Below are 27,571 nucleotides of genomic sequence, written 5' to 3' on the forward strand. Positions count from 1 at the left end.
AGGGGGCTGCTGATGCGACTAGTCTGACAGAACATGAACCGCCGCCGTTCTTCCCAGAGTTGGGAGGCAAGCTGTGCGGTGCTCTAGGGATTGGATTATGACAAGAGGCCACCCTGGAGACAGGAGCCAGGACTGCCCTGGATGTACAAACGGGGGACCCCGCCATGGCAGACTTCTGCTGCCCACCGTTCTGAGGTCCCCTAGAAGAGAGGGCAGTGTCTGCATTGAGTATGGAAGCCACCAGGGTTGGGGAAATGCCCACTGCACTGCAGAAACTTGGCATCGGGGGGGGGGGAAGCCCTCCCGGGGCACGAAGAAGGACAGCAGATTGGCCCCTGGCATCATGACACTGAAGACTTTCTCAGAAGAAGTGTAACACCCACAGTAGTGGGTGTTGGGTGGAGCTCAGTGGCTGTACAGGTTAACAGGTAGTTGCAGTGTGACCTGAGACCATGTGTCCTTTGTCGTCTTCATTCTATGGGGATACAACGTAGTCTAGAAAACTGAAAAAACTGATGTGGGAAAGATAATTTGCAACACAATTTATCAGGGAGGAGGAAACTACCAGGAAGTGAATTCTCAAGTGTTTGAAGTAAATTTTAATATGAAGAGTTGTCCTACCTTCAGAAAATTAGTGTTTATGGGCTGCATTGTGTCCCCCCCCCCCCCCCCACAATTCCTATGTTGAAGTTCTAAGTCCCTAGTCCTCAGAATGTGACCATATTGAGACAAGACCTTTACAGAGGTGGTTAAGGTAAAATGAGGTCTTCAGCGTGGGCCCGAGTCCAGTATGACTGGGTCCTCATAAGAAGAGGGCGTGAGGACACAGAGAGAGACAGCAGGAATGTGGGAGCACAGAGGGAAAAACCACGTGAGGACACAGTGAAAGGCGGCCGTCTGCATGCCAAGGAGACAGGCCTTGGGAGAAACCCACGTGCCCACACCTTGACCTTGGACTTCCAGCTCCTTGTTATGGTGGCTCCAGCAAACGGATGCACTTGTGTCCTGCGAGTGTATACATGTGTTCACTCAGGCCAGAGTCTGTGCAATCAGCACTCAGTGTTAGAAATCTGAAAAGGATTTGAAAATATTGTGCTCTCCTGACCTCATTTAAAAACTAGCCTGTCCATCCCCAGAAGCAAATCAGCATGCACTTTGCACGGCAGTACTTAAGAGCCTGTCACCAAGGTGTGCAATTTGCAAGATGATACTTCAGTGCCTCAGTTTCCACCTCTGTTCAGATTCATATACGTGTATAGTGAAATCTCATGTATCCAGAAATAACTGATTGAGACCATCTCAACTCTTTCTGGCAGGGACCAGGAGAAATTGTCTCTGGGTGGGACAAGTCGACGTGATTATGCACAAGCACATGCCTGTGTGTTTGAAATAAGTGTGTGCATCTGTACACCATTACTTTATTAACAACAGGATGGCCGCTGCCCCAAACACAACCAAATAATGTTTGCAAAGAGTCCGGAGGAGCGACTAACAGCAGACACACTTGAGGTGCAGCCAGAGTCAGACAGTGAGAGAAGATAAGGGGAGATCGATGAAAAGATGCAAGAATTGTTAAAGAACAATCCAGAGGCATTTAATGTAGGAGCAAATGCCCACAGAGCTGAGTCCCGGGGTGTCAACGCATGGCAGCCCCAAACCGGTATCGATGCGCCTGACGTACCCGACGCCTGAGGCGGTGAGGAATAAAGATGCTATTTAATGAAATAAAATATATGGTACATTTTAGAAACATTTTTATTCATGATGGCTGCAACTTTAAAAGGGCTATTGCAAAGAGTAAGCTTCAATTAGCTGAAGATTTAAATTATACAGAAGAGCTTATTTCCTAGTTATGCCAAGTAAGCAAGTGCTTCTGTGCCAGGATAGAAACATCACTGTATCCGTGCATCAGTCACAACGAAAGGAGCGTCTGAGTAACATCTCCTGTGCTTGATTCCTGGAGTCAACCACTGGCAGGTTTGAAGGATGTGAACTCCCCAAACACCAGTCCCCCAGACAGAACACTGAAGCTGGAAGGCAATTCCTACTCCACATAGTTTGAGTTTGCAAAGCCAAAACCATGTTTTAAACTCACAGACTTGGAACGCTACGGTATCACTTTGGATTTCATGTAGAGGCCTACTTAAAGCTTATGAGAACAAGAGAAAGTTTTGAAGAGCACGGCTGTCAGTATTAAACACGTCAGTGTGTCTGCAGTTCAGGTCAGTATTTCCCTAGTGCATATCTGTCTTTTTGTAATACACACTCATATTTTCTCACTTAAATGTTCATCTACTTACACACGGCTTCCAAACATGAGTTCTATGAAGTTGAAGAGAATTGTTGAAATCTGACTCCCGATTCTCCTCAGGCTGCAGGTAAAACCGCTTGAAAACCCACAGTAGAAGCCAGCAGGGTTCTGGCTCTGTGAGCCAGCAGCAGGCCCTGCCAAGCGTCCAGCCTCACACCGGCCACTCCGCCGGGGACATGGGATAGAAACTCTTGCTATATTTTCTCCATAAAGTGTCCTTGTTCTTTTTTTAAAAGAAATAATATTATATTTTTAAGAAATTGTGAAGACCTCATTTTTCAGCTGTACCTGAAACTCCAATTTCACTACGATTTGCTGAACAGATAACAGCCCGTCTGTGTGCTGGACGTGTGCTGTCGGCAGCCTATCTTCCTAGATCGCTCAGTCTGAGGGGGTTTTAGAGCATTACCCATTGCCGAGAGATACATCACACTCCACTTTCCCGATGGCCCATCACAGCCCAAAGGGCCTTATCCATGTGACAACTGTCCCTAATACTGCTGCCTTTTTGTAATCTCATGCTTGTCGAGTACATCAGAGCGGACGAGCAACAACTTGAGGCAGCCCATGAGCTGCTTGTAAGCAGCAATAGTAAACTTCTTGATGGATAAAACGTGTACCTTTTGCCTAACATGAGTTGTACAAGGGCTTTCATTTGTTGTTTGGTTGGTTGGTTGGTTGGTTGGTTGGTTGGTTGGTTGGTTGGTTTTTCAACCCATGTGACTTTCTGCTGTGATCACAAGAAATTGGAGTCTACAACTGCTTTATGACTATTTCTAAAAATGTTCGTGTTTGTAAACAATTCCCTTTAATTCAGCCTTTCCCAAAGTCTGTTTTGGGGACTGCCAGCTGTAAGAGGCTACAGAGTCCCCGAGTGTTTCTGAGGAAGGAAATTTGGGAGACGCTGCCTCTCAGAGCCCAGCCAACCACCGCAGCCTGACAGCAGTGTAGTCCAGTCCCGTGGGCACTCGGGGCTTTTGCTGAGTTTCTACCTTGTGTGCATGTCTGCGTCACGTCTGCTAGCATGTCCACAGCACGCCCCAGGTCACATCACATCGTGAAGGAGGATGCATTGTCATTGTCCACAGTCTCGCTGTTCTGCCTGGAGATGAAGGTTTCTGAGTACAGCTTGGAGCAGGAGAAGCCCGCGGCCTTCTGCGTCCTTCTCACGCACCACAGGTCCTTCATGATCTTCAGAAAGTAGTTTCTGAACTTCTGGCCGATAAATGCATACAGCACAGGGTTGAGACAGCAATGCAGGAAGGCCAAGACCTCAGTCAAGTTCTCGGTGTAGCGCATCACCTTCTCGCTGTTGCAGGATCGGTTCACTTTGCCCAATTTGGCAGCGGTCACCAGCAGCACCACATTGTGAGGGATCTGACAAGCCAAGAACACAAGTACCACTGCTATGATCACACGGATGGCTCTGTGCCGTTTAGAGTTCTGGGCATGCACTAAGGTTTTGACGATAAACAGGTAGCAAAACATCATAAACACCAGCGGGACAAAGAACCCAAAGAGTAGCTGCAGCCCCAGCACCAGCAGCTTCCAGTGGACGGGCTCGGAGTCTGGGTTGTACCTGGGCTCGCAGACGTCTCTGCCCTGCATGCTGTACTTCTGGCTGAAGGTGAATGTGGGGCTGGAGATCAGGATGGACACGGCCCACACCGCCAGGCAGATGGCCCGGTGGTGCGCTAAGGTCCTGGACCGCAGGCGGAAGGACTTGGTGGCCTGCACGATGGCGATGTAACGGTCCACGCTCACGCAGGCCAACAGCAGCATCCCACAGTGGAAGTTGATGGCGTAGACGCCTTTCATCAATTTGCACGTGATGTTGCTGAAAATCCACTGGCCAGTGGCGTGCTGGAATCCCCAGAAGGGGAGTGTCAGGACAAACAGGATGTCTGCCACGGCCATGTTCAGGAGGTACACGTCGGTCATAGACTTGGCTTTCTTATAGAAAGCGAAGGTGATCACCACCAGAGTATTGCCCAGGAGGCCAAAGACACAGATCAGGGAGTATGCAATGGGCAAAAACAGCCTGGAGAAGTCCCTGATCTCCTGCAAACTGCATACTAAGGCATCCATAGAATAATCCACAGTACTGCTCAACTCAAGATCATAGTCACCAAAATAGTAGGGGATGGTGGAATTCTCTGGTTCCTGTAAAATGAATGAAGGTAGAGTTAGCGGGGCTGCAATTTTCAAGGATCCACAACGGACCGAATTCATACTCCCAGCCAACATAACATAGATGCTCACCGCATTCATCATGACACTTGACCTGGGCAGAAATCCGTGCCTGGTATAGAAGGGAAGGAACTTCAAGCCCCTGGCTCACCAGCAGAGGTCACAGGACAAAGACGAATCTGAGGAGGAAAGAAAGCAAAACAGCGCAGTGAAGACAAGTGTTCTCAGCACCCATTTAAAGCACTCTGGTCCATCTTCACACCGTCCACACCGTCTGCACACCGACCTACGTGGAAACATCCACTGAGGACAGGGCCCAGCAGCCTCTCTGCGAAGGGCCAGGTCATATAGTCTCTGTGACAGACACTCAGGTCTACCCTGGCAGCTTGTAGGTGGTCCTAGACGATGACACAAGTGAAGGGCTCGACCAGACATGGCCGACTCCTACCTGCAGCTTCTACAAGGGCGATACCAGCAACACCACAGATTCTGAGCTGCACAAAAATCTTCCTGCAAAACTCAACTTCAGTACATTCAGCAAGATTCTCCTGGACAAAACTTAGTGAAGGTAGGTCCAAAATATCTTGAATTTATAGTCCTAGCCTGCAGATAGTTTACAATGCAGTTCAGTGATTTCCACCCATGTGGCACATGAGAATCGCTGGCAGAAATTTTTTTCAGCTTGAATGTGAGGGTCACGCTCATGTCCACTGAATAAGACTGTCTGGCCTGGAAAGGCAGTAGGAATGTATATACATTATACATATGCATATCCAATGTACACTCCATTTAACAGCCACTAATGTACTGAAGCAGACACATCATAATCCTCAGAAGCCAGTGTGGTAAGGAAGGTCAAGGCTGGCACGGTTAGGAGAAACTGTGCACAGACCCTCTCTGGGTCCTTGGAGAACGAGCAGACTGCAGGCCGAGGGCTGGCAGGAGGTGACCAGTACGGCTCTGGCTGAAAAGGAATCGTGAGCATTGCGTGTTTGTGAAACGGTGCGACCGGCCCGGCCAGGTCGACTTGCCACTATCATATCATACGGATGTACTGAGCATGCGGCGTACTGGGAGTGCCGGGGGGGGGGGGGGGGCGATGCATGGGGCCGGGCTCAAGAAATTCACCAGGAGACAAGTGGAGGATGTAGCTGGAGTCTTAGAGGGAGGGACTCTGAACTCTGTCGTTTGAAACAAACTCAGTAAGGAAAGGAAGAAGAATTCTGCTTTACTATTTCTGAGAGACAGAGAGAGAGACAGAGACAGAGAGACAGAGACAGAGAGAAAGCGCTCCTCGCCTACAGTTCTCTGGTATTCATGTTAACTGTGCTGTCTGCCATCTCATTCACTCTCTTCCTCTATCCTGCCCCTTGCCGCTTAGTCTAGGAAGGTCAAGAAGAGGGAGAAACAACAGAAATGCAGACGTCAGGAGCACAGGTGGAGAAGGGGAAACTTTCCCATCACACTGTGCCAGGTCAGTTGTCCCCTGCAGAGTCAGTGTTGATCCCCCATATCTGAGGAGGAGTCGGCATGACAGAAAGCTCACCCTGAAGGGTTCTCTGGACATACTTCTCGTATGACTTGGTTCTCACTTTGTCGTTCACACAGTCATGGACCGTTGGCCTCAACCCCTTCTGTCCTGATGCCTGGAGCTGTCATTGCCCGCCTCTCTCTCCCTGCTCTGGATATGACTGGATGGAGGCAGGAACCCCCTCCACACTTTGCAGTCGCCTGCAGGGCACACTTGTGATGAGTGTTTAGAGCGTGCAGAGGAAGTGTGATATAGAGCCCCCATGCGGCAAAGGCACATGTGGAGACACACAGGTCAATCAGACTCTCAGACAGAACACATCCATCAAAATATAATGACAAGACTTGCGCCTCCAACCATGACGGGTTAGCAGAGACCAAATGTACCCCACTGCAGCAAACAGCCAGAAAAACCTATACAATATATTAAATAACAATGTTCAGACATTGGGTGACAGACATATGGTCCCTGACAGGAGAACAAGTGAAGTCAGCTCAGCTACAAGCTCAGCGAAGCCCCCAGCTTACACCGGGAGCAGTTTCCAACCTCAGAGCCGGCGGATAACCTGACATAGCAATCTCTCTGAGTTAAGATACAGGGGTCAGAGTTCCAGGAGGCCAGAGCACCTGTACATTGTAGGGCAAGATGTGAGAGGCGAGGGAGCTACCCTCCTAGCAATTAGGATACCTGCAGAGAGGTGTTCTTGAGAGGAAGAAACACAAGACTGGACAAGGGTCTGCGGAAACAAGGGGTAGAAACATTCTCAGAGCTCTCACAGGCTGGGCGTAGGTCTCTCCCGCAGACAGACTGCAGCTCTTCCCGTACCGCGGGCATCAGACAGCATCCTCAGAAGGGTACCACCACAGGAGGGACGGGGCCAACAGAACCCTATGTTAAACACTGCACTAGACCTGCTGTAACAAAGCTTGAGAGAGATTCTCGAATGACCCACTCGATCCCAATAATATAACTACATTCCAGAACAAAGCCCAAAGTATTTAAAGAAATGCAACAAACTCCAGCCCTCAGCCATGTAAAACTCATGATGTCCAGCATCCAAACAAAAATTTCCAGACCACAGTAGCTGGAATGTTTGTGTCTCCCCAAAATTCTTTTGCTGAAGCCTGATCCCCAGTGTGATAGCATTTGGAGGGGCCTCCCCTTGCGAATGGGATTAGGGCCCTTATGAGAAGAGACACGTGAGAGCTTGTGTCCTTTCTCTCTGTTCAATTTGGATAAAACAGTCTTTTCAGTAAATGGTGCTGGAACAACGCTATTCGTGTATAAATAGACTCGGTCCTCGTCCCTAACCTCACACCATAAGCAAAAAATGAGTTTTAGATCTAAATAGGAGAGCTAAAACCATAACACCTCTGGAAGAAATATAGAAGATCTTTGCGACCTTGGGAATGGACGTCTTCTTATATAAATCGTGAAAAGCATGAACTGTGAAAAGACTGATTAATTGTGCTTGATCAGATTTAAAGTTTCTGCTCTTTGAAAGACACTTAGGAAAATGAAAAAAAACAAACCATTGACTGGGTAAAAAAAAATGTTTTGTAAGCTTATGTCTGATGATGGATTATACCCACAATTTACAAAGACCTTGTGAGGGGTGGCCCAGCATATGGGGCCCAGCTGAACATTCATTTAAGGAAAATATCTTTGGCCACACTGTAATATATAACATTTTCTGAATTCAAATTTAAGTCAGTTCAAATGTTTATGCAACGTCTACTGAGGATGGGCACTGAGGCTACAAAGCTGAACCAAACGTTAGCTTGAGATTCAGGAATCTGTCAGGGAAACAAGCCAGTACAGAGCGGTATGACGCTCACAATCATATGGGGTGTGCAGAGAAACAAGACAGAAGAGCAGTGTCGGAAACAGCGTTGTAGTGAGTGGTCAGCAGAAGAGCTGGATGCTCAGAAACTGGTCTGACTTATGTCTATTCATGAGGCATTATTTTAATTTCCTTTCATTCATTCTTATCTCTTATTAGAATGGCAGAGCACACCACAATAACCCCAAGTGTGTAAATTCCCCATCGCTTAGGGATGGCATTACATACCTGCGGGGGACAGACAACATACAAATCTGGATAGTGACAAAAGCAGTGCTATTGTGGTTAAGAATCAACATTCTCAATCAAAGGATTGTTGCCAAGTTTACGTGGACTCCAGTCACTAACAGTTACTGGAAATGATTCAGCTTGCCCCAGACCGCCGTTTTCACCACAGAAAGCATGTGAATTGTTTAAGGAAATTGTGTGACAGATGATTCCACCACAACATGTAAAGAAGCCTGTGCACATGTTGTTCAAGCAAATTGCCTCAAATCAACTGCAGCTCTTTGGAGAAACAAGCTGTGGCCCTTCTGTTATGAAAATTGTGACAGTAAAGACACTGAGGGGTTTTAAAATAGGTATTTCTGTCCCTTTGCTAATGACCTGAAAGTAAAACATACTAACGTCCACCAGTGGTTGGTGACCGTTGCAGGTTGATGGCTCAGTCATTGTCCATTTCTTGGCGAAGCAGCAAACACATGGGCAGTTGTAAGCCCTGGAACAGGAGTCTTGCCCAGCACGTTGACTCCTCTTTCCGACCCCTCGTCACCCCCATTCGTGCCAGGCTCACTTTGCAGTCATTAAAGCACATGTAAGATCCATTCAATGCACCTGATTCCTGAAGTGTAACTGGCTTTTCTTTGGGATTTAAGTCTCCTAAACTGTGTTTCTCAAATAGGTGGGTGTCCTAAAGCTTGTACAAATCAGCTGGTCTTAGGAGAATGTGCAGAACAAACCGTTCTAATCTGTCCTTCGGAGGAAGAGTTTTGAGGCCTCCAAGAGGAAATCACAGGAGGATACACCAAGAGATATTGTTTTATTCAATTTGGTTTTGTAGTTAAGCGCCTGCTTTTCTAGTATTCAGCTGCCTGAGCAAAGGTGGGAAAAAGGGCCACCAACCCAGCCGTGTGAGTGGCCTCGGGGAGCTGGGAAGGGCCTCAGCTGACAGCCAACAAGCAAATGGGGTTCTTGGTCCTACAACCACCTAAAGCTGAGTCCTGGCAGCAGCGGGGCTGAGCGAGGAGACAGATCCGCTTTTAGAAACGGCAGGAGTGCAGCGCCACCAGTTCCTGGACTCGGGGCTGGTGGCACCACATCCATGCGGCGTCTGACTACGGGCTGGATGTGAGGTGCTACATCTGGGCTACTCAAGCGGCTGTGTTTGCAGTGATTTGGTATAATACTGAGACAGTGCTATAGAAAAGCAAATAGGAAACTGGAACGGTGCTCAGTAAATAGCCTGTTAGAATACATGCGTGTTTAATTTTCAGGAAGAGAACTGACTTGGGTGGTGAACACACAACGTGATATATAGATGATGTATCACAGAATTGTACACCTGAAGTCTATGTAACTTTACTAACAATTGTCACCCCAATAAACTTTATTTAAAAATTTTTTTCAGGCCAAATTGTTATAATGATGGAGTTTAGAACGAGGTGAGGCAGAGTTCCCCGCAGGTGCACGGGTCAGGGTCACACAGCAATGTCACATTACTGGGGAAATGACAGGCTGGACGCAGCTGCCGCACAGTGGCCGTGGTCATGGAAGAGACTGTCAGAACTGGAGTTGTGCAGCCTCAAACACTGAAGGGCTGGCAGGAATGAGGTCATCTGCTACTTGCAAGGTTGTCATTCGAAAGGGGGCCTAGGCTTGCAGCCCCCGTCCCCCGCCCGCTGAAGGGTAAGAATATGCCCAGTGAGTAGAGAATGCAGAGACAGATTTGCCCACACAGCTTACCGAGAATGGCACGGCTGCCTTAGGAGAGAGTTAGCACATGTGGGGGAGTCCTCACGGAATATGAGGGGCAACGGGGCAGTCAGGCCCCAAATCCGCTGGAGCCAGAGCTCTTCATAAAGGAAAGGGTCAACAGTGGGCCAGGACACTCCCTTCCTGCCCTCCTTAACCTTGACCAGCCTCCTGGGAAACCTGCTAATACCAGTTACTAGGGGAAAGCACCCCGGGTCTCCATGGAATGACGCCCTTAAGCAGACTGTGCCTGAGTGCCCAGGTGGCTTGCTGCACACAGACCTGGGGTTCTGGACTGTTGGGGCATGGTCCCCAGAGGAGCACAGGAAGTGGGCACACAGGCAGCTTCCACCTGTGCGATGAGTGGGTGAACCCGGGCGCCTCGAGGACAATGTTTTCACATGCGCTGTCTAGGGGCTCCTTTTAAGCTGTCACCAGAACCCATTTTTAGCGAGCTGAGATGGACGGTTTAGGGCTTCTCCAGGAAAGGGGTGTTGCTCTGTGCGTAGTGCTTGCCTGGCTCTTTTGAATCGCTAACACACGTTGATGGTAGGTGAGACCTGGGTCCTCTGGATGTCTGCTTTCATCACTGCCCGGGGCATTCAGTCTCCTTATTCGAATGCACATTCGAGTGTGTGGGACGGTTGCTACATAGGGAATTCTAGCATCAAGGGACTAGATCACTGGGACAGACCAGCACTTAAATGTGAGTCGCAGGGGCGCTCAGAGTCGAATGAAGGGAGAGTGGAGTGGAGAGAGTGCTCTGGGGTGAGGAAAGTTTGGGCAGGCGCCAGGGGCACCATCCTTCGGATATCTACATGGCAGTTAGTGGGGATGGCGCTTCACAGCCCCATTCAAGGAACCCAAAGTTCCTCACCCCCGGGACCCTGAGAGGCAGTGTTCTCTGGGGAACACGGGCAAAGCTGACCTAGAGGACATGCTCATTCATCCATCAGATCAGAGACGAGCGTGAGTGCCAGGCACACGCTGCTCACCCCACCAGCTCGTTCTCTCCAGTGTCACATTGTCTGAGGCGGCGAGCGTGCGAGGGGTACCAGCAAGGCAAGTGGGTCATCAGCCCGCAGGCAGCATGCGGGGCTCCACGCCGATCTCCAACTTGGAGAGGACGCCATCACTGAGAAATCGCGTCAGACAGATTACGCGGACCTCAAGGTAACTTCTGACCAACTGTTTTATCATCGTGGACAAGGCTGGAAATCCACTTTGACCAAAAGATTTGCCTTGCAGTGGCTTCCCTTCCTTTCTTAGAGGCACAGAATAATAGGCTGGACCTTTGTCTGACTTGCGTTTTGAGTTTGAAACCATATAAATACACTACCTTTTTCAATGAGAAGCAAATATGCTGAACTCGCCAAGTTCAACGTACGCAGCTGGTGGTAACTTACACTCTGCCTCTCAATGTTAATGTTTCGAAGATGTCACCACACAATGGGAAGAAAGTGTTACTTTAAGTAAAACTTAATGTTACTCGATTAGAGTACATTTTTAACATAGTATTTAAAATGTCAACTTACATTCTTAGTCACTAAAATAACGTGGCTTCCTAGTACCATTTTTGTTAGGTGCCATGACCAAAAGACAATGTCTCAGAAACTAACAGCTAATTGATGAATTCATTCAAAAATGAAAAGAACACTGATAATCCATGCCCTGACAATCAGAACCAGCCCAGCGAGCCAAGGGAAGGACGATAACCACAGGACCCCGCTTAAGAGCACCAGGCAGCGCTCTGTGCTCCCCCAGCACACCCACCCTCATCGCCAGCGGCCTCCCCGGGCCTCTACTTTGCAGAAACCATCTCTTTGGACTTTGATGCTTTGGGAGCCCTGTGGTCACACACAGGTGACCAGGGACAGGTGGGATCTAGGGTAAGTCTGTAGCAGCAAGCGTCTTAGCTGGTGCCAGTTAACTGCCAATCACGTCTCAGAGAGAGGAACCATTGGCCGGCTGTGTGGGGGGACAGGACCAGGATGGCCACAGACACAGGGGCGAGGAGGTGGCTGCAGAGGGAGGGGGCGTGGCTAACCAGACCTGCTCACTTGTTTGTCTATGTGGCCAAGGGCAGAATCTACCCAGGAAATTAAATAGGTGGAACACATTAGTAATATTTACTGAAATACTATCAGCAAGGAAAACAGAAATTTAATTTTGACAAATTGAATAACTAGTTTAAAAGCTGGTTAAAATTAAATTAAAGCAGAAGATCTAAAATCTGTGCTTATTTTCATAAATAGCAATGGCCTGAAAGCCAAGGAACAAGAACTAAAAAGAATGTGTGTGTTGTGTGTATGCATGTACCTGTGTGTGCACGTGTATAGGCATGTGTTGTGTGTGTTTGCCTGTGTGTGTTCAGGTGTGTGGTCTGTGTGTGTGCATGTGTACGAGAGTTTGTTTTGTACATACATGCATGTGTGTCTTGTGTGCATGTATACATGTGTACCCACGTGCATGTATGTTGTGTGTATGTTTTTATGTGTTGTGTGTATGTGCCTGTGTACATACGTGTGTGTGCATGCTAGAAATTAAGTTCCAATTACATTCTGGCCATTGGGATCACTGATTTCCATCCTTTATGTCTTTGACCTCACAAAACCCCTTTACAGTAGACACGATACCCATTTTATAGATGGGAAGACTGCCACTCATCTGGGGCGCTTGACCCCTCACCATTGTAATTCACTTGGTCCCCAGAGGATCTTCCTGAGGGACTGTAAAATTGCCACAAGATCTTAAATCATGTATTTATTTTAAAACCTCCTACTGATACCAGAATCTCACATACTGCAATGGTCTGTGTTGTATAAATGCATGTTTTCTCAATTCATCAAAATCACTGGACTTGCAGTGTTTTGTCCTTTTTTAGATGTACCTCGGTGGACCGAAACTCTAGGCTGGCTTCCTTCTGCTTTTGAATAAGAGTGGTTAAGAAAGAGGTCAGAAGGTTTTTTCCAGTGATTTGTATATAGGTTTGTGATTTTTTTTTTCTTTTACCTTTTGGTTCCTTTTGCCTCTTTAGAAACTTGCTTTTACATTTTCTCTTTTATTTACAGAAATTATATCTTTAATCATTTCAAGAGTAGCTTTCATTCAGATGTTGCATTTATCTCTTTATAGTGCCGACCTCTCCAGTACCTCCTTTCTGCTCCTGCCGTGTTTCCCCGAAAATAAGACCTAGCTGGACCATCAGCTCTAATGCGTCTTTGGAGCAAAAATTAATAGAAGACCTGGTCTTATATTATATTATGTTATACCCGGTATTATATTATATTATATTATGTTATACCCGGTATTATATTATATTATATTATATTATATTATATTATATTATATTATATTATATTATATTATGTTATACCCGGTATTATATTATATTATATTATATTATATTATATTATATTATACCCGGTATTATATTACATTATAGACCCGGTCTTATAGTAAAATAAGACTGGGTCTTATATTAATTTTTGCTCCAAAAGACATATAAGAGCTGATTGTCCGGCTAGGTCTTATTTTCAGGAAAACACGGTGCTTAGGCTATGTGGGGAGGGATCTGTAGCAGATGCTCCTAAAGATCATTAGACACTGACTTCATAATTATTATGGCGTTTGTATCAGTAATCAGAGCTGTTCCTGTATTGCACTGAGTCTCATAAAACCCCCACCCCATCCATTTCTCATACACAGCTCCCCTTACAATCTCCTTCCCACCCCACCTCCAGGGATTCGTGACGCCCGCGCCTTACGTTTCACGGCACACATCACTTTTTGCATGGCCTCCAAAGCACTTCTTAGCTGAGTTTGTAGCTTTTCAAACTCTTTTTGTGTACTTCGTTAAACAAAGAATTGCGTGTCTCTCCAGATCAATGCCTGCAGATATTTAATACAGGAAGAAGGAGTGCCCAACCATCACGCAAGCTGTGGTGAGAGGCAATTAGAATAAAATCACTCACTGTGCATTTAGAGGAACAGGGAACTTCTTGAGAGTACAGTGCTATTACTAAAACTGTAAGGACAGTGTACCCGTGCCAGTGAGTGTTTAATTAAGTGTAGGCACAGTCAGTATGCCAAGCGTTCTGGAATTCCTAAGAGTGAAACAGTTCCATGTCTAATATTCCTTAGAACAGGGTACCAAAGAAGTTAAGGTATTTTTGAAAGGCATGCAGGCGGCTCAGCCATGCTTACCTTAGTCTGTGATCCACTGAGACCTGTCCCCTTACGCTCTGCTCACTGCTGCTCCCTCCAGGCACCCACACCACCACTGGGGTTCTGTCAACAAGGTGGAATTTCTAATGGTCATTAAGAAAAATGCAGTGAGAGACCAGAATTGGCCAAAAGCAAATTGCTGAATTACCACTTCCTACTTAAAAGTAACGCCTATTTGCCCAAATGCAGATGGTTAACTGTCTGTATCCTGTAAAGCATAAAATAATCATATGACTCCCTGGGACGGAAGTCCAACCGGCAGTAAAGTTGACGAGCAGGGAGGATCTGGGTGGTGGTGCCCCCCAAAGAATGAGTCAAACATTCACAGTCCTTTACCTGATTCTCTCTTGTCTGCACGGACGCTTGGCAAGTTGAGCGGGAAGATGTGCTACTCGTAAGTGTTCCAGAATGCGTGGCTCGGCGTATTGACTGCGTCTCCACTGAGTTCTTGCTAGTGATGCCGCGTTGGAGCCCCTGAACGTGGATTCACCATAAAAGCTGTGTACTCACAGGCAGGTCGCCGACTGCTCCATGTCACAGGGCCCGTCTCTGTAAGATAAAAGCCACGACCATTCTAACCTCAGAGTGCCACGTGGAAACAACCGGGTTAGGCCAGGTAAGGTGGTTAACACAGTACCTGCAGGGTTCTTAATCAATGTCAGCGAATACGATTGTGCAACTTGGGATCAAAAACACGAGTAATAATTTGGGATCAAAAACGCTACGTGTGGCAACAATTGTCAAGTAGAGCTATTGTGGCCATCATTTCACAACGTACACAAATATGAAATCATTGTGTTATGTACCTGAAATGAGTTCCAATGTTATATGTCACTCATATCTCAATAATAAAACAAACACACACAAGTCCCTAAAAAGCTGGGCACATGATCTTTATGGCAGGTGACAGATCTAATGAGTGCTTTGTCATTAGCTGTAACGATTGATGGAAGGACCAGCCATTGGTTATTCTCTCGGGGAACTCATTCTTACCTGCAAGTGGTTAAAAACATAACAGAAAAGCGAAGGATTATAGAGGTGCTTACCGTCCTACTGTGTGCTGCTGCGAATCAAGCCTCAGGAAACACGGAAATCTATAGCGAAAGGTGCGAGGGTCTGTACGAAGCCAGATGGGCTGACGCCTGTGCTCACTGCTCGGAGCCCGTTGCCTCCTTTCACTTCCCGAGCTGACCAAGTGTGCACGACTCCCATTGCTTACCCCCCATTTTGTCTTGACCCAACGTTACTCAGGCCTCACTCCTTCCTACACACCCCAAGTCTGCTTCTCCCCAAGCCTGAGCTGAGCAAGGACCAAGAGTGGGGCATGTCCCCCTGTCAGCCTCTCTGGTGACTTATCTGACCACAACGGGACGCGTTTCCGGGAAAACTCCACTAGGCACTTCCCTCCAAAGACTCTGCTTCCCCGTTTGCCTTCTCCCGACCCTGTGAGAAGAAAGCCCTTCTGTGTGACACACGCTCACGGACCTTATGGTCACAGGACCCAATTGCAAAGAGACCCCTATCCTCCCTTACAAGAAGGCTTTTGAATACAACTTTTTTCACTAAGTCCTGACTTGTTTTCCTCTGATGTAACTTAAAATTCCCTCCATACGAGGTGCCCTGTCCCCTCATCTGTTTGAAAAGAAGCCTCCATGTGACGTCCCTCTTTCTCCCTGAGCTGTGACAGGCTGATCACAGGATGGAGACAAAAGGGAACTCTCCTTTCTGCTCTTCCCAGGGCCGCCTCGTCACCCCCTTCTCATCTCCGACATCTCCACGGAGGTTCTGATTCTTGCTGTGGTGGAAGGTCCTGGAAGGGCTGCTGACTAGAGACCCCAAGTTCCTAGCAGACAAACGACCGGGCCGCATGGGGAACTGGGGAACATGCTGCATTGCACTCTCTCTAGACCCGTCGTTTCTACTTGTTCCCTCTAATGCTCCTCTTCAATGGTCTTCTTTAGCATGAAGTTTGGGCGGGGGAGTCTGGGGTGGGGTGAGGAGGGGGGAAGCGAGCACAATTCAGCATATTGAGAAAAGCCATCTTGTGTGGCCAAACACAGAGACTGACGGACCGAGAAGGCTCCTTGCCTGGCAAACACCGAGGTTCGCCACCAAAATGCAGACCACCTCTCAGAAGTGGAGTGCAAAGAGTCAGCTGGAAGGAGTCTCCCGGAGTGACTGCCCCCCCCTTACGCCTTCTCTGCCCCCAGAGGGAAGTCAATCGGCAGTGGCTTTGGACCTGGACTTCGAATGGCTTCCAGTGCCAACCCTGAGGCTGTGGCCTTTCCGTTCGATCCCCGAGGTTGCTACTCTGTGGATTCACTGGGCTGGCGTGTTCTATGTCCCCATATCCCTTCCGTATTTCAAAGTAAAATCCAAATGCTACATCAGCCTTGGGAAACTCAGTCCCATTCTGTTTTGGTCTCTCTGGCTTAAAGAACTTGTGGGATCTCGCTCCTACTCGACCTTCCTCACATTTAAAGTTACGCTGCTCATTTGCATAGACACTGAGGTACGGAAAAAGTAAGGAATGCAGCATCCAATTACACATTTTATGTGAACAATTTCCCAGTCTGAAAGTCTGACAGTAAATGTGAAAATTCCATTCAGAACAAAGTCCAATGACAGTTTGGTAAATTCCTATCATCGCCATAAGGCACTGCTTTCAAGTTTGGGGTGAGGCTGCTTGCCAGACTCCTGAGGACGATATGTGTAGTCCAGGGTTTACAGGGCCTGTTCATTCCAACTGCCGGCTTTCACCATTGGGCGAGAAAAAGCAGCGCTTTGAACCGTAGGACCCCACGAAACTTAGAATGGAAGGGAGTCTGTGACACACAGCAGAGATACTAAGGCATGCAGCACCTTCCTTTAAGGAATTTCCACCCACCGTTGGAAAGTTGAGGTACCAATACATTCATGAGACTGCAAGCAATGCAATGGCAGCCATGCAGGGCAGTGTCCGATTAATTGCTGAGGAAACTACTGACAATGAGAAGAGTTGAAAGGAGAGAGGGAACGTATGTGTGTCCACTGCAGCCTTCTGAGCAGACTTCGTGAAGAAGGGCTGGAGCTCAGCCAGGGAGATGGCAGAAGCCTGGCCAGGTAGGAAGGGGAGGGAGGCCAGCAGCAAAGGAAGGTACAGGCACAGGCTAAACACGAGAGAGAGCAGGTGCCGGGCTGGACTGCAGTGGGCGTCCCGTGAGCTGCGGAGGGACAGGGAGCAGGGTCCCAGAACTGACAGGACAGGCGAGCTGTCAGGGAGTGGGGGCTGGGATCGGTCGCAGGCCGATCACAGTGCTTCTCGGCGTCTGGCGTTCAGACCTTGCTGTTTCCTTTATTCTGTTTCATGAGTCTTCACAACAAGCCTAGACAGTGTCGGTGTCGTCAAACTGAAACTCAGAGATAAAGCAACTTCCTCAAATTCACCCACCTCAAAGCCGTGTCATCTGATCCCAAAGTCCATGCATTTCTAGGATGAACGTGAAGAGGGAATGATGGAAAATCAGTTAAGGACCAAGAGGAAGGAGGAATGAAACTGATACCAAATTTTCCACCTCAATATAAATGGGGAAATCAGGACTGGAAACTTGTTTCTAACATATTTCTACATGGAGAAGTTATAAAAACTGACCTAAGGGGAAGGAAATGGGTTTCATTTAAGGTACACAGAATGTGAGGAGACTGAGGCATTGTGTAACTGGTGATTAGACGTGACTTTAAAGCCATGTCAGCCACAGCTATTGGCCATTTTTCAAGTTAATCTCTGGGTGTCTGTCTCCTCATTGATAAAATAATCAGAGATAGCTACAGGATTAGTGTGAAGATTTGAGACGCATAAAGTGCCTCTTTCACAGTGTTTGGCAGACAGTGATGATGGTGATGGTGGTGATGATGGTGGTGATGGTGGTGATGGTGGTGATGGTGGTGATGGTGGTGATGGTGGGGTATGAAAAAGGAGCTGTAGTGAGAGGTACAGGAATACTTATGTACAGAGAAATGGTAATTGAGCTCAGAGATGTGGACAAAAGTTCTGGGAACTTGTGCTTCTGCTTAGGGAGCAGAAGACAAATTGAAGTTAGGGGAAAAAAGACAGAAAAAAGTGGCCAGAAGGCTAGGTCCCTCAAAATTAACACAGAATTACTGGGGCAGACAAGGGAGAAAAACCTGTAGAGTGGAGAATTTGAGGACTGAAAACTGACCTCTGTATATAATCACTAATGTTGACAGTGCTCTTTGAAGATAAACTTTCGGTATGAATGACCAAGTGCACGCTTTATTATAAGGCTTTGAGAGAGACTACTGAGGAAATAGAGACAGCAGGTGTAGAAAATTTGCTTTTTTAAAAATGGCAGTGAGAATCAAAGAAAGAGAACAGAGTTACAGAGAGGAAAGAACACAGTAAAATTGTATTTATTTTGCCCTGGAGGGTCGGCAGACACCACTTTGGATTTTCCCACGCTATACGCTTGACCCACTTCCGGTTTCAGCTGCAGCTGTGGAGCACACATTCTGCCCCTCTGGGACAGCTCCCATCTCAAGCACCCAAAGCTCTGGTTTTCTGACGCAAGTCTTTTCCTGCTCAGCCCTTGGTTACAGCCCAAAGGTAGAGGAGTTAAAGGCCCCGATGGACCAGTGCGGGGGCCCCTCAACCACATGTGGAGGAGTCAACCCTCAACCCACAAGGACAGGAGCCAGCATTTCACACCAGCACCGACCTCCAGGATTTTCTCCTTGTGGGGCTGCCAGGATTAGGGTGGAAAACCATCCTGGTTTGCCGGAAACTGAAGGGGATTCTGAAATGTGGAAACTTCAGTGCTAAAACCAGACAGTCCTGGGAAAACCAGGAAAGTCGGTCACTCTGGGTCTAGTAAAAGTGATGGCACCCAGGCCTGTGTGCAGGAACCCTTCTGCTCTGCAATGGTCAGGGCACAGTAGGCACCGTGTCACAGGGCACAGCTGGGGTTGTGACGGGGCCTGAAACCAGGACTCCGAGAAAGGAGGAGGGCGGCTGGCTCGCCTGGGGGCGAGTGGGAGCCCACGCGGCTGCCTTCAGTATGTGAAGGACACTAGGAGAAAAGGAACGGCCTTACTCTCAGTTGTACCAAAAGGAAACCTTGGGCCAAAGGATGTGAAGGTGCAAGGAGCAATTCTGAGGTAATCGGGCTGCCCGTCACGGGGTCCCTGCCTCCCCAGGTGTACTGTGGCGCTCAGTCAGGAGCCTGACAGAAAGGTTGTGACGTGTGTGCTGAAGGAAAGGAGGATAGGCCCAAAAGACTCATCTGACCTAAAAAAAAACAACTAATGAAAAGCTGGAGCTGAGACCTGAACGTGGGTGAATGAGTTTGGGGTTCTTCGAAAGGTTCCTGGGCACCTGGAGAGTCTGAGAGAACTGGGGAGGCAGGCAAGGCAGAGTAAACAAGTGCCCCTGTGGGTTCAACCTCCAGAATGTTCTTCAGGAGACACAAGTGAGAGTCTGGAATTCTCTCTCCCTGATCTCTTCAGGTGTCTGACTGCCAAGCTTCTCAAAAATGGAGAGACATTAACCCCCCCACGTGGTGTTCTATGCTTATGTCAATGCTACTCACAGCTATTATTTTCAGGAAGAATTCGACCAAAGAAACGTTCATTCTTTGTATAATGCTTGGGGAACTTTGAAATGGGAGGAGGAGAGGGGGGTTTGCAAAAATTTGATTTGGCTTCATGAAAATAGTGGCCCCTCTGCAAAATTTTATTCGCAGTCCTAAATTTAACGTCCTAACCCTGAGCACAACACATGACCTTATTCTTACCAAAATGTGTAAGTAAAAGCGACAACTATGACAAAACTCTGCTCAGAATACAGTCGGGGAAAAAACACACCAAAATGCTAACGGTGGTTGCTTGGGGAGGTAGAAGCAGATGCGACACCATGATTTTCTACACCATTGTAGGCGCCACGTTTAATAGTGACCTATATTTGTTCTCTGGTGAAACAGAATTTCTAAGAGTGACAGGACTTTTCAGTGTCACCAATATTCCCAGCTGGAAAGTGACACCTTCTATAGTTCCTGATTACCCTCATCGCCCGAGGGCTCCATGATCACGATTTCTTCTTTGTCCATTTCCAGAGCCCTGAGCACATTCCTTTGCTCCAAGTGAGACCCAGGAAATGGTGGAAAGGACAGAACCCTGCTCAGCCGGGCAGACCAGACACATGGCACTTTGGACCTAGTGAGATTATTACGGTCAATAAAACAGCTCTGAGGAGCTCTGAAAGCAACTCCCCGTGGAACTGGCTTTTGCTCAGACTTACTTAAAAGTGGCACAAACTCTCCAATGAGGACATGATTCATTTCACCAGAAGAGACAGCGTGGGAGCGACAGAAGGGCCTCCCCATCAGCTGGTCTCCCAAATCAGGAGGTGGAAGGAGACTGTGACCCCGTCAGGCTGGGCTCTGAGCCTCTGGCCACCTTGGCATTGAGAGTTTAGGACCCCACAGAAGTCTGAACAGAGGATATGAAAGCATCTACTTGGCAGCCAGAGTTTCAGAAGAGTAGGTGGGAGGGGATATGCAAACCATTTTAACCTATTTTACAGAATCTGAAAAGGCTCAAATTGACAAAAAAGACTGGAGGAGACCGACTTATTTTAGTGATTTTCATTTCATTATCCATACAAGACAGTGATTTTTAGATTTACTAATATATCTGTTTATCTATCAGAAATAAATCTGAAAGCCACACATCCGTTTTGTGTTGGGGGCCTCCAACAGAATGATTTTGCTGTTAGATAAACCCTTGCATAAAACCTAACGCCTCCTTCTCTGACTCTGTAAAGACAGCACCACCTGAGTCCCCAGTGGTGCTCACATGTCACCACGCATGATGGGGACAGGCTCCCGAGCAAAGGGCCTGGGGCCTCTCTGATTCACTGCGTCCCTGTGACCCAGATTCAGGGCCTCCGTTTCCCTTCTGTCTAACGGGAATGGCCAGGCTGACACATAAAGGTGCTGCAGAAATGAGAAAGGGCAACATTGTGATACTCTGGTGATAGCCACAGACTACTCCATGCCCCCTGCCCCGCGGTCACTGTAGGCAGCTGCTAAGATGGTTTGGGATAGAGACAGCAGGCTCATCTCTGAGCCATGTTTAAAATGTACGTAACACAATAGACTCAAGCACCCAGCCCCTAAACGCTGATGTCCTCTTGGATTACGGTTCTGTGTCTAGAAGAGGGGTGCATAGGAATCACCCCTCCCAGGGGAAAACGCAGGTTCTGACTGAGCAGGCCTGGAGTGAGGCCTGAGGTCTTGCTCGGGACACCACGCTTGCGCAGGAAGGACCCAGAAAGCTCAGCTAAGTGCATGTAGTTTCTAACTCCTTCTGCTCATCCTCCACTCGCCGCCAGAACGCAGACGGTTGGGTACAGCGGGTGGGAAGCACAGTGTAGGAGCACGGAGTCCTTCTAAGTCTGAAGCCCCGCAGAGGAGAAAGCTGTGACGAGGACAGGCAGCAACCTGCCCCCGGGGCCTGGCCCGACCCCAACTGCAGGTGCCTCTGGATCCACAGCCACCAGACGCACGGGCAGCCCCACTCTGCGTCTGACTGCTCGCTACATGAGGGTCTGCTGAGCTGGGGCCACGTCCACGCGCCCGCCCGGCTCCACCCTCGGCCACAGGTGGCTGCGGCCTCCCCCCTCCCTGCGCGGCCTGTCGGGACGTTCCCGTCCTCCCTCATTCCTCACCCTTCCTCCTCAGCCTGCTCCTCCTTTCTACCTTTGTTCCTTCTTTGTTCAGCTTTCTCTCTCCTCACGTACCAACTCCTCACTCTATGCCCACAGTAGAAAGGTCGTATAGCGTAAAAAAGGGTGTGTCCTGAAAGTCAGTCTTCCCTGAGGTGGAATCTCTTCAGGGTTTGAAGCTTCTGGCCACCATGTCCCCTGAGCCCCTGACCCTGCACAGGATGCCTGGCGCATGTCACATATAACCCAGCACCAATCAACCTCGTTCTGGGGTAAGCCCTTCCCAGTTAACTTCCAGTTTTAAAGTTTTAAAAATCTGAGACTTGACTGATAAAATTCCTGCTCAAATGCGTCTTCTAGTAAAATCACAGCCGTCCAGCCTCTGCCATTTGCAGTCAGCACAGTGGGCCAGTGCTGTGCTCCTTTGCAGCCGGGCGCCCAGGGCCCGGGGCCTCTGCAGCCGGGCGCCCAGGGCCCGGGGCCCGCAGGTCGTTGAAGCCTGTAGCACTATTCGCTTCTGCAGTAAATGGCCCCAAGTGAAGTATAGTGGCTTGTCCGCCCATATCGCAGGTTTTCCACCCCCGCTTCTGACGGCAGCCAGTCCTATCACACTTGGGCTCTTCCAGGGTCTGACTCTGTAGCTGCCTTCCCACTTCTAACCTTTTGTTACTAATAAGTGCTGGGCTGGGAAACCAGAGTCCTACTTATCAGAACTGCACCCAAAATAAGTCAGAACACCCAAATGTGCACCTGAGGGTGTCCCCTGGGAGCCTAACTCACAGGCGTGAAGCTGTGGGCTTGGTGGTGTCTGCTTGGGCTGCCGTCTCTTTTTCTGTTCATTTCCTCTTCCTCAGCTTGTCTTAGAGGGTTGATGTAATAGATGAGAGACCTCCAGGTAAGTGAGGGCTCAGAAGGTTCAGACATTTAATAAGAGAAGACGTAACGCAAGATGAAAGCAGATGCCTCCAATACTGTCGCATAAATGCACATAACAATATTTTAAATGGCACAAATGCATTGACCCACAGCGTGGTGAAACTGCTTACCCCCCACTTATCACTTTCACTTGGAAGGCGATATCATCACGAGAACCTCTTCCCATGAATCACAGCACTGTGTGAATTCTCTTGAGGCAGAACGGGGAGCATCTCCACATGCGGGCAGGCGTTCCCACACGGGTGTGTGCGTTCTGCTGAGCAGGCTCCCGGTGCCCAGTCCCACCCTGTCTTGTCAGCACCCCGCCATCCTGTCCACGGGGGACTTGTCCCTGCTCTGCTCCCCTCGCCCAAGTACTTCCCTGCCCCTGTATCACCTCCCCTCCCCTCTCACAGTCGACCACCTCCCTGAGTTTCATCTACTTTTACATCCACCCGACACTCACGCTCAGGCACAGGCACAGCCTGAATGGGAAGCAAAGCAGCCTGTGTTCGGTTTGGGTTTGTGGAATCCGCATTTCTCCTCCGTAGTTGTGCCTCAGGCTAATGACTGCTCTTTCATGGTGGCTCTGGTTTATTAGGTCCCTGGCAAAGGTTCCTATAGGTTTTCCACAAGCACTAGTCACCATCATCCAGGCACAGGGGTCTGGAAGGTAGTATTTACTGTCTCTGCTGGAATCAGAAGAATCTGGACTTGGGTGCTGCCACTGCTACACGCAATGAGTGACTTGGTCTCTAACTCTTTAACCACCTCCACCTCCCAGGGCTTTCATCAGATTTGCACAAAACCATGCACATGCAGTCTTTAGCATGGTGTAGAGCACCTAACAGACTTGACAGAAGCTAGTGTCTCTTCTGTTCTCACGACGTGACTGACGTTCCAAATAAATAAGCAACCAAGCAACACCTGACTTGATAATACACACTTTAAAACACTCTTACCTTCAAAGCACAAAGCAGTTATTAAGACAACAGAGGTACATGACTTTCTAAATTCCAAGACAAAACGAACACTTACCAAGAGACAAGGTGCTTTTTGTCCCACAGAGGAGCACGCACCCGGGTTTTCCCTTAAAAGTTCAGATTTCATAAACCTTCAGGCCTCTTCAGCAGTGGAGACGCAGGGCTCGCTTACTGATCAAAACAGTGAGACCCTGGGCCGCCTGCAGGACGCTGCCTGGGGACGTCTGTGCGCTCTCAGGCATGTGGCCTCTCCTCCGTCACCCACATGCCGTGTGGTGCGGTGAGCTGCCTCACCACAAATTTTCTTCTTCCAATACACACTTCAGATCATATAAAGGTGACAAGTAAGGAGGGGAGAGGAAGACAAGTTTATGCAACTAGGTCACTTAATTTCAATTTTAGACACAGATTTTTTTGTGTGTTTCAGAATTATTAGTCTGTGGAATGTTTTTAATTTCTTGGAAATTCCAAACTACTGAGAATGATTATAAAGTTCTCTGAAAAGCTGCACACCATACTTCATATGCTGTGTAACCAATGACCCATGTTTCTATACTGAAAAGAATAAAAAGCCTAAAAATCTCTATGACTTCTAAGAGCTGTTATAGGTAAAACATGATGGAGACAGAATCAGAATGTCACAAACATTGTAGGTCTGTGATCCCAAAGGAGGCAACACCCAGCTGCACAGGAGAAATGCGACCTCAGAAGATTCATGAACCGTCTTGTACAGCGTGTGCTCATTATATCATGTGTAACTTGACCTGTTTCGGGAGCAGAAAGCTGAGATTTCCATACCCCAGAGCGGCTGTCGGCATTCCGTTTGGGAACAGCCCTGTAATGTGAGGCGACTCTGGGTACCTTCTCCTCCTAGGTCTGAAACAAGCCTCAGCCAAGCTACAAATGCCACTGAGAAAAGTCCCAAATTGGCCGTTGATACAAAACACCAAAGGCTGCAGGGCAAGGAGTGAGAATATACGTCTGTGGTTTGTCCAGCTGCCATCCCCTTTCTTTGTCTTGTGATTATAAATAGTATGTTTCATGTCAATTAACACTGTGCAATACAAATTGGAAAGTCCTTTTCGTATTTATCATCTCATTTAACCCTGACACAAAATTTTGGTCAAATGTTTTACAGGTGGAAACAAACTAGCACATAAAGATATTAAGTAATCTGTCCAGGAGAGTATGAATCAGGAGTCGTGGGCACAGAAAGGAAGGCCTGGGGCTCCCACATCCGCCATTCATTTGCTCCTACAGCAAACACTTACTGCAGACCTACTATGTGCGTGGCACTTTTCTGGGCAGAAGTTTACAGCAGTGGACAAAGCAGACAAAAACCTTGGCCTCATGGGATTTACAGTTCTGTCATGGGAGCTGGACCACAAATAAAGAACATAAAAAGATGTATAATATGGTAGGTGATGCTAGTGTCATGGAGAAAAACCAAGCAGAGAGGGCAGGTCGGGACTGCCAGGCCATTGTAAGTAGAATGAACAGGGAGGGTTTGGCTGGCAAAGTGACACTTACGCAGCGCCATGAAGGGGGTGTGGCCGTGAGCCACGTGTCTATCTGGAGGAGGGACATTTCAGGATAAAGGAACAGTGAGGGCAGTGTCCCAGAGCCGGACTTCTGCCTGGCGTGTTCGAGGCCTGGCGTGTGGCTAGCGTGAGCCAGAGGGTGGGCGATGGAGTTGAGGTCACAGAGCTGGCAGGGGACAGCTGGTGCAGTTCATCACAGTGACGTGCCTTCTCCTCGGGGGAGATGGGAAGCTAGTGGAAGGCTTGAGTGACATTATCTGACTTGCATTTTAAGGTTACCCTGGTGGCCGTGTCAAAAATAGATCAGAGGGAACCCAGGTAGAATTGGGAAGACCTTCCTGGGGAGATATGATGGATCTATTCTGGAGATAAAGTAAACACAATTTGCTGACAGATCGGATACGGGGTTTGAGAGAAAGACAGGTGCAAAATATGACTCCAAGGTACTTGACCTGAACAATGGAAAGAAGGAATTCACTAAAAAAATGAGGGAAATACTGCAGAAGAAGCAGGTGTGCGGTGGGAAAGGATATCAGGAAATCAGGAACTTGAGAAGAATGATGCCTGGTAGACCCTCCCCATGGAGATGCCGGGTACAGAGCTGCTCACTTGAACATGGCGTTCAGAGGGGGCCCCGGGCTGCACACGCACACTTAGGGTCATCAGCTTCTGAGTGGATGCCATCCCCAAGGCGTGGGCACGGATGGAAAGAAAAGTGGGCCGGGGGCTGAGCTCTGAAGGCCAAGCACAAATGCGTTTCAAGAAGGAGAGAACAATCAGCCATGTTACTGCTGCTGGCAGATCCAGCAACACAAAACGGAAGAAACAAGCCGCCATTCGATTTAGCAACATGCAGACCACTGCCACCTTGACAAGGCTTTTGTTTGTTGAGTGGTGTAGGAAAAACCTGGCTGGAAGAGGGATGACGACAGCAGAGAATACACACATTCATCTCAGTGAGTTTGTACGGGGTGAACGTAGGCAATAGCTGGAGATGACGCCAGAGTCAAAGATGGGAGACAGAAGAGACATCCATACCTACGGGAATGACCCAGTGACTAGGAAACGGCGACCATGCAGGAAAGAAGGGAGAAGTGTTTGCGCCCAACCTTGAGTAGACTAAGGAGGCTGGGGACAGCGGAGGGAGGGGCTGGCCTGTGTTAGGGGTGGGTGGCGGCCCCACCCTTCCAGATGTAGGCGAGACAGGAGTGTGTGGGGGTGACTGTTTATGCAGGTTCTTTCCTGATTGTTCCTCTGTTCTCAGTGAAAGAAGAAACCAGGTCATCGGCTGAGAGTGAAGATGGAAAAAGAGGTTTCAGAGTTTTGACCAGAGAGGAGGAGGAATGAAACAGCCATTGAGGGAGTCTAGAGAATTATACAACTGCCAGGAAACAGGAGGGGAGCAGCCATGGATTTCAAGTGAGACCAGCCACCACCTCTGCTGGCGCTCTGATACTGGACACTCTTAGTTATGCAGGCACACGTGCTGAGGGGAAGGAGGGTTAAATTCAACCAGAGCTGTGGTTAATCAACTGAATAAGACTGAGAGGGGCCATGGTGGAGAGTGTGTGTAATAGAAGTGTTACGCTGCCTTCTAACCGCTTCACCCCAGGATATCCTAGTGACGGCTCAAAGACAGATTAACCTGAGAAGCATAATGACCCATCTAGTTTCAGACACGGTCTACCCAACCCACAGCTCTGTCTCAGGCACTGGGACCAAGAGGTCGCCATGATGAAGGTCATTACCCTGCTCTATGTCAAGTGCACATTTAGTATCATTGCTAATCAAACCCTTGCTCCCTGTAAAAATCAATACCCCAAACATTTCAATGTTATTTTACTTTTTAAATTAATTGTGCCCCTGCCAGTTCTTGGGGCAATTAATTTCTGACTTGTTATGATCTATAAAAGCAACACTTTCATTTTTTTTCACGCTGACTGACTTTTCTCATGTAGCTAATATTCTGATATTCAGCAAGCAGCCCCAGGCACAGTACAGCAACATCTTGATAATAGTTGCTGCTGTGTCTGCCAATTCCTACTATATATATATTTCAGAAAGGTAAAAATGCTATATAAGCTGAAGCTAACAGAAATGGCTTGTGCGTTCCTGGATGGTGCAATAAATAATACAAGGAATCGTGGGGCTATCTGTCCTGTTGACAAAGCAAGTTTGCTAATGGGTGCTTTTGGACATCAAATGTAGGCCCAGAGAGCAACCTGGGTTGCGGTTTGAGAGACATTAGTCTACATAATAAAATAGGATGAACTTGGGGACAAAAATTTCTAATGTTTGATTTCAGGTTGTCCTGACCTTTTCTGTGAGATAGCAGCACT

General features: G+C 48.2%; 1 protein-coding gene across 3 annotated transcripts; it reads right to left on the reverse strand.

Annotated features, from left to right (window-relative positions):
• Positions 1 to 1,737: 1,737 nt before the first annotated feature.
• CCR6 (C-C motif chemokine receptor 6) lies at positions 1,738 to 23,973 on the reverse strand. Of its 3 annotated transcripts, none has more exons than XM_019712413.3 (5): positions 23,747 to 23,973; positions 14,410 to 14,622; positions 14,053 to 14,136; positions 4,574 to 4,680; positions 1,738 to 4,474 (listed from the first exon to the last, which is right to left on the reverse strand). In XM_019712413.3, the coding sequence occupies exons 4-5, from the start codon at positions 4,583 to 4,585 to the stop codon at positions 3,362 to 3,364; spliced, it is 1,125 nt and encodes a 374-aa protein (XP_019567972.1). In that variant the 5' UTR covers positions 4,586 to 4,680; positions 14,053 to 14,136; positions 14,410 to 14,622; positions 23,747 to 23,973; the 3' UTR covers positions 1,738 to 3,361. The 3 variants fall into 3 exon arrangements, with proteins under 3 accessions (XP_019567972.1, XP_019567970.1, XP_088651174.1); XM_019712411.3 differs by having other exon boundaries at positions 14,053 to 14,156; XM_088795048.1 differs by lacking the exon at positions 23,747 to 23,973 and adding an exon at positions 15,120 to 15,956.
• Positions 23,974 to 27,571: the final 3,598 nt, after the last annotated feature.

The sequence above is a fragment of the Rhinolophus sinicus genome, chromosome 2 (assembly GCF_057876585.1).
Source record: "Rhinolophus sinicus isolate RSI-liver-muscle chromosome 2, RSI-T2T, whole genome shotgun sequence".
NCBI classification, from domain to species: Eukaryota; Metazoa; Chordata; class Mammalia; order Chiroptera; family Rhinolophidae; genus Rhinolophus; species Rhinolophus sinicus.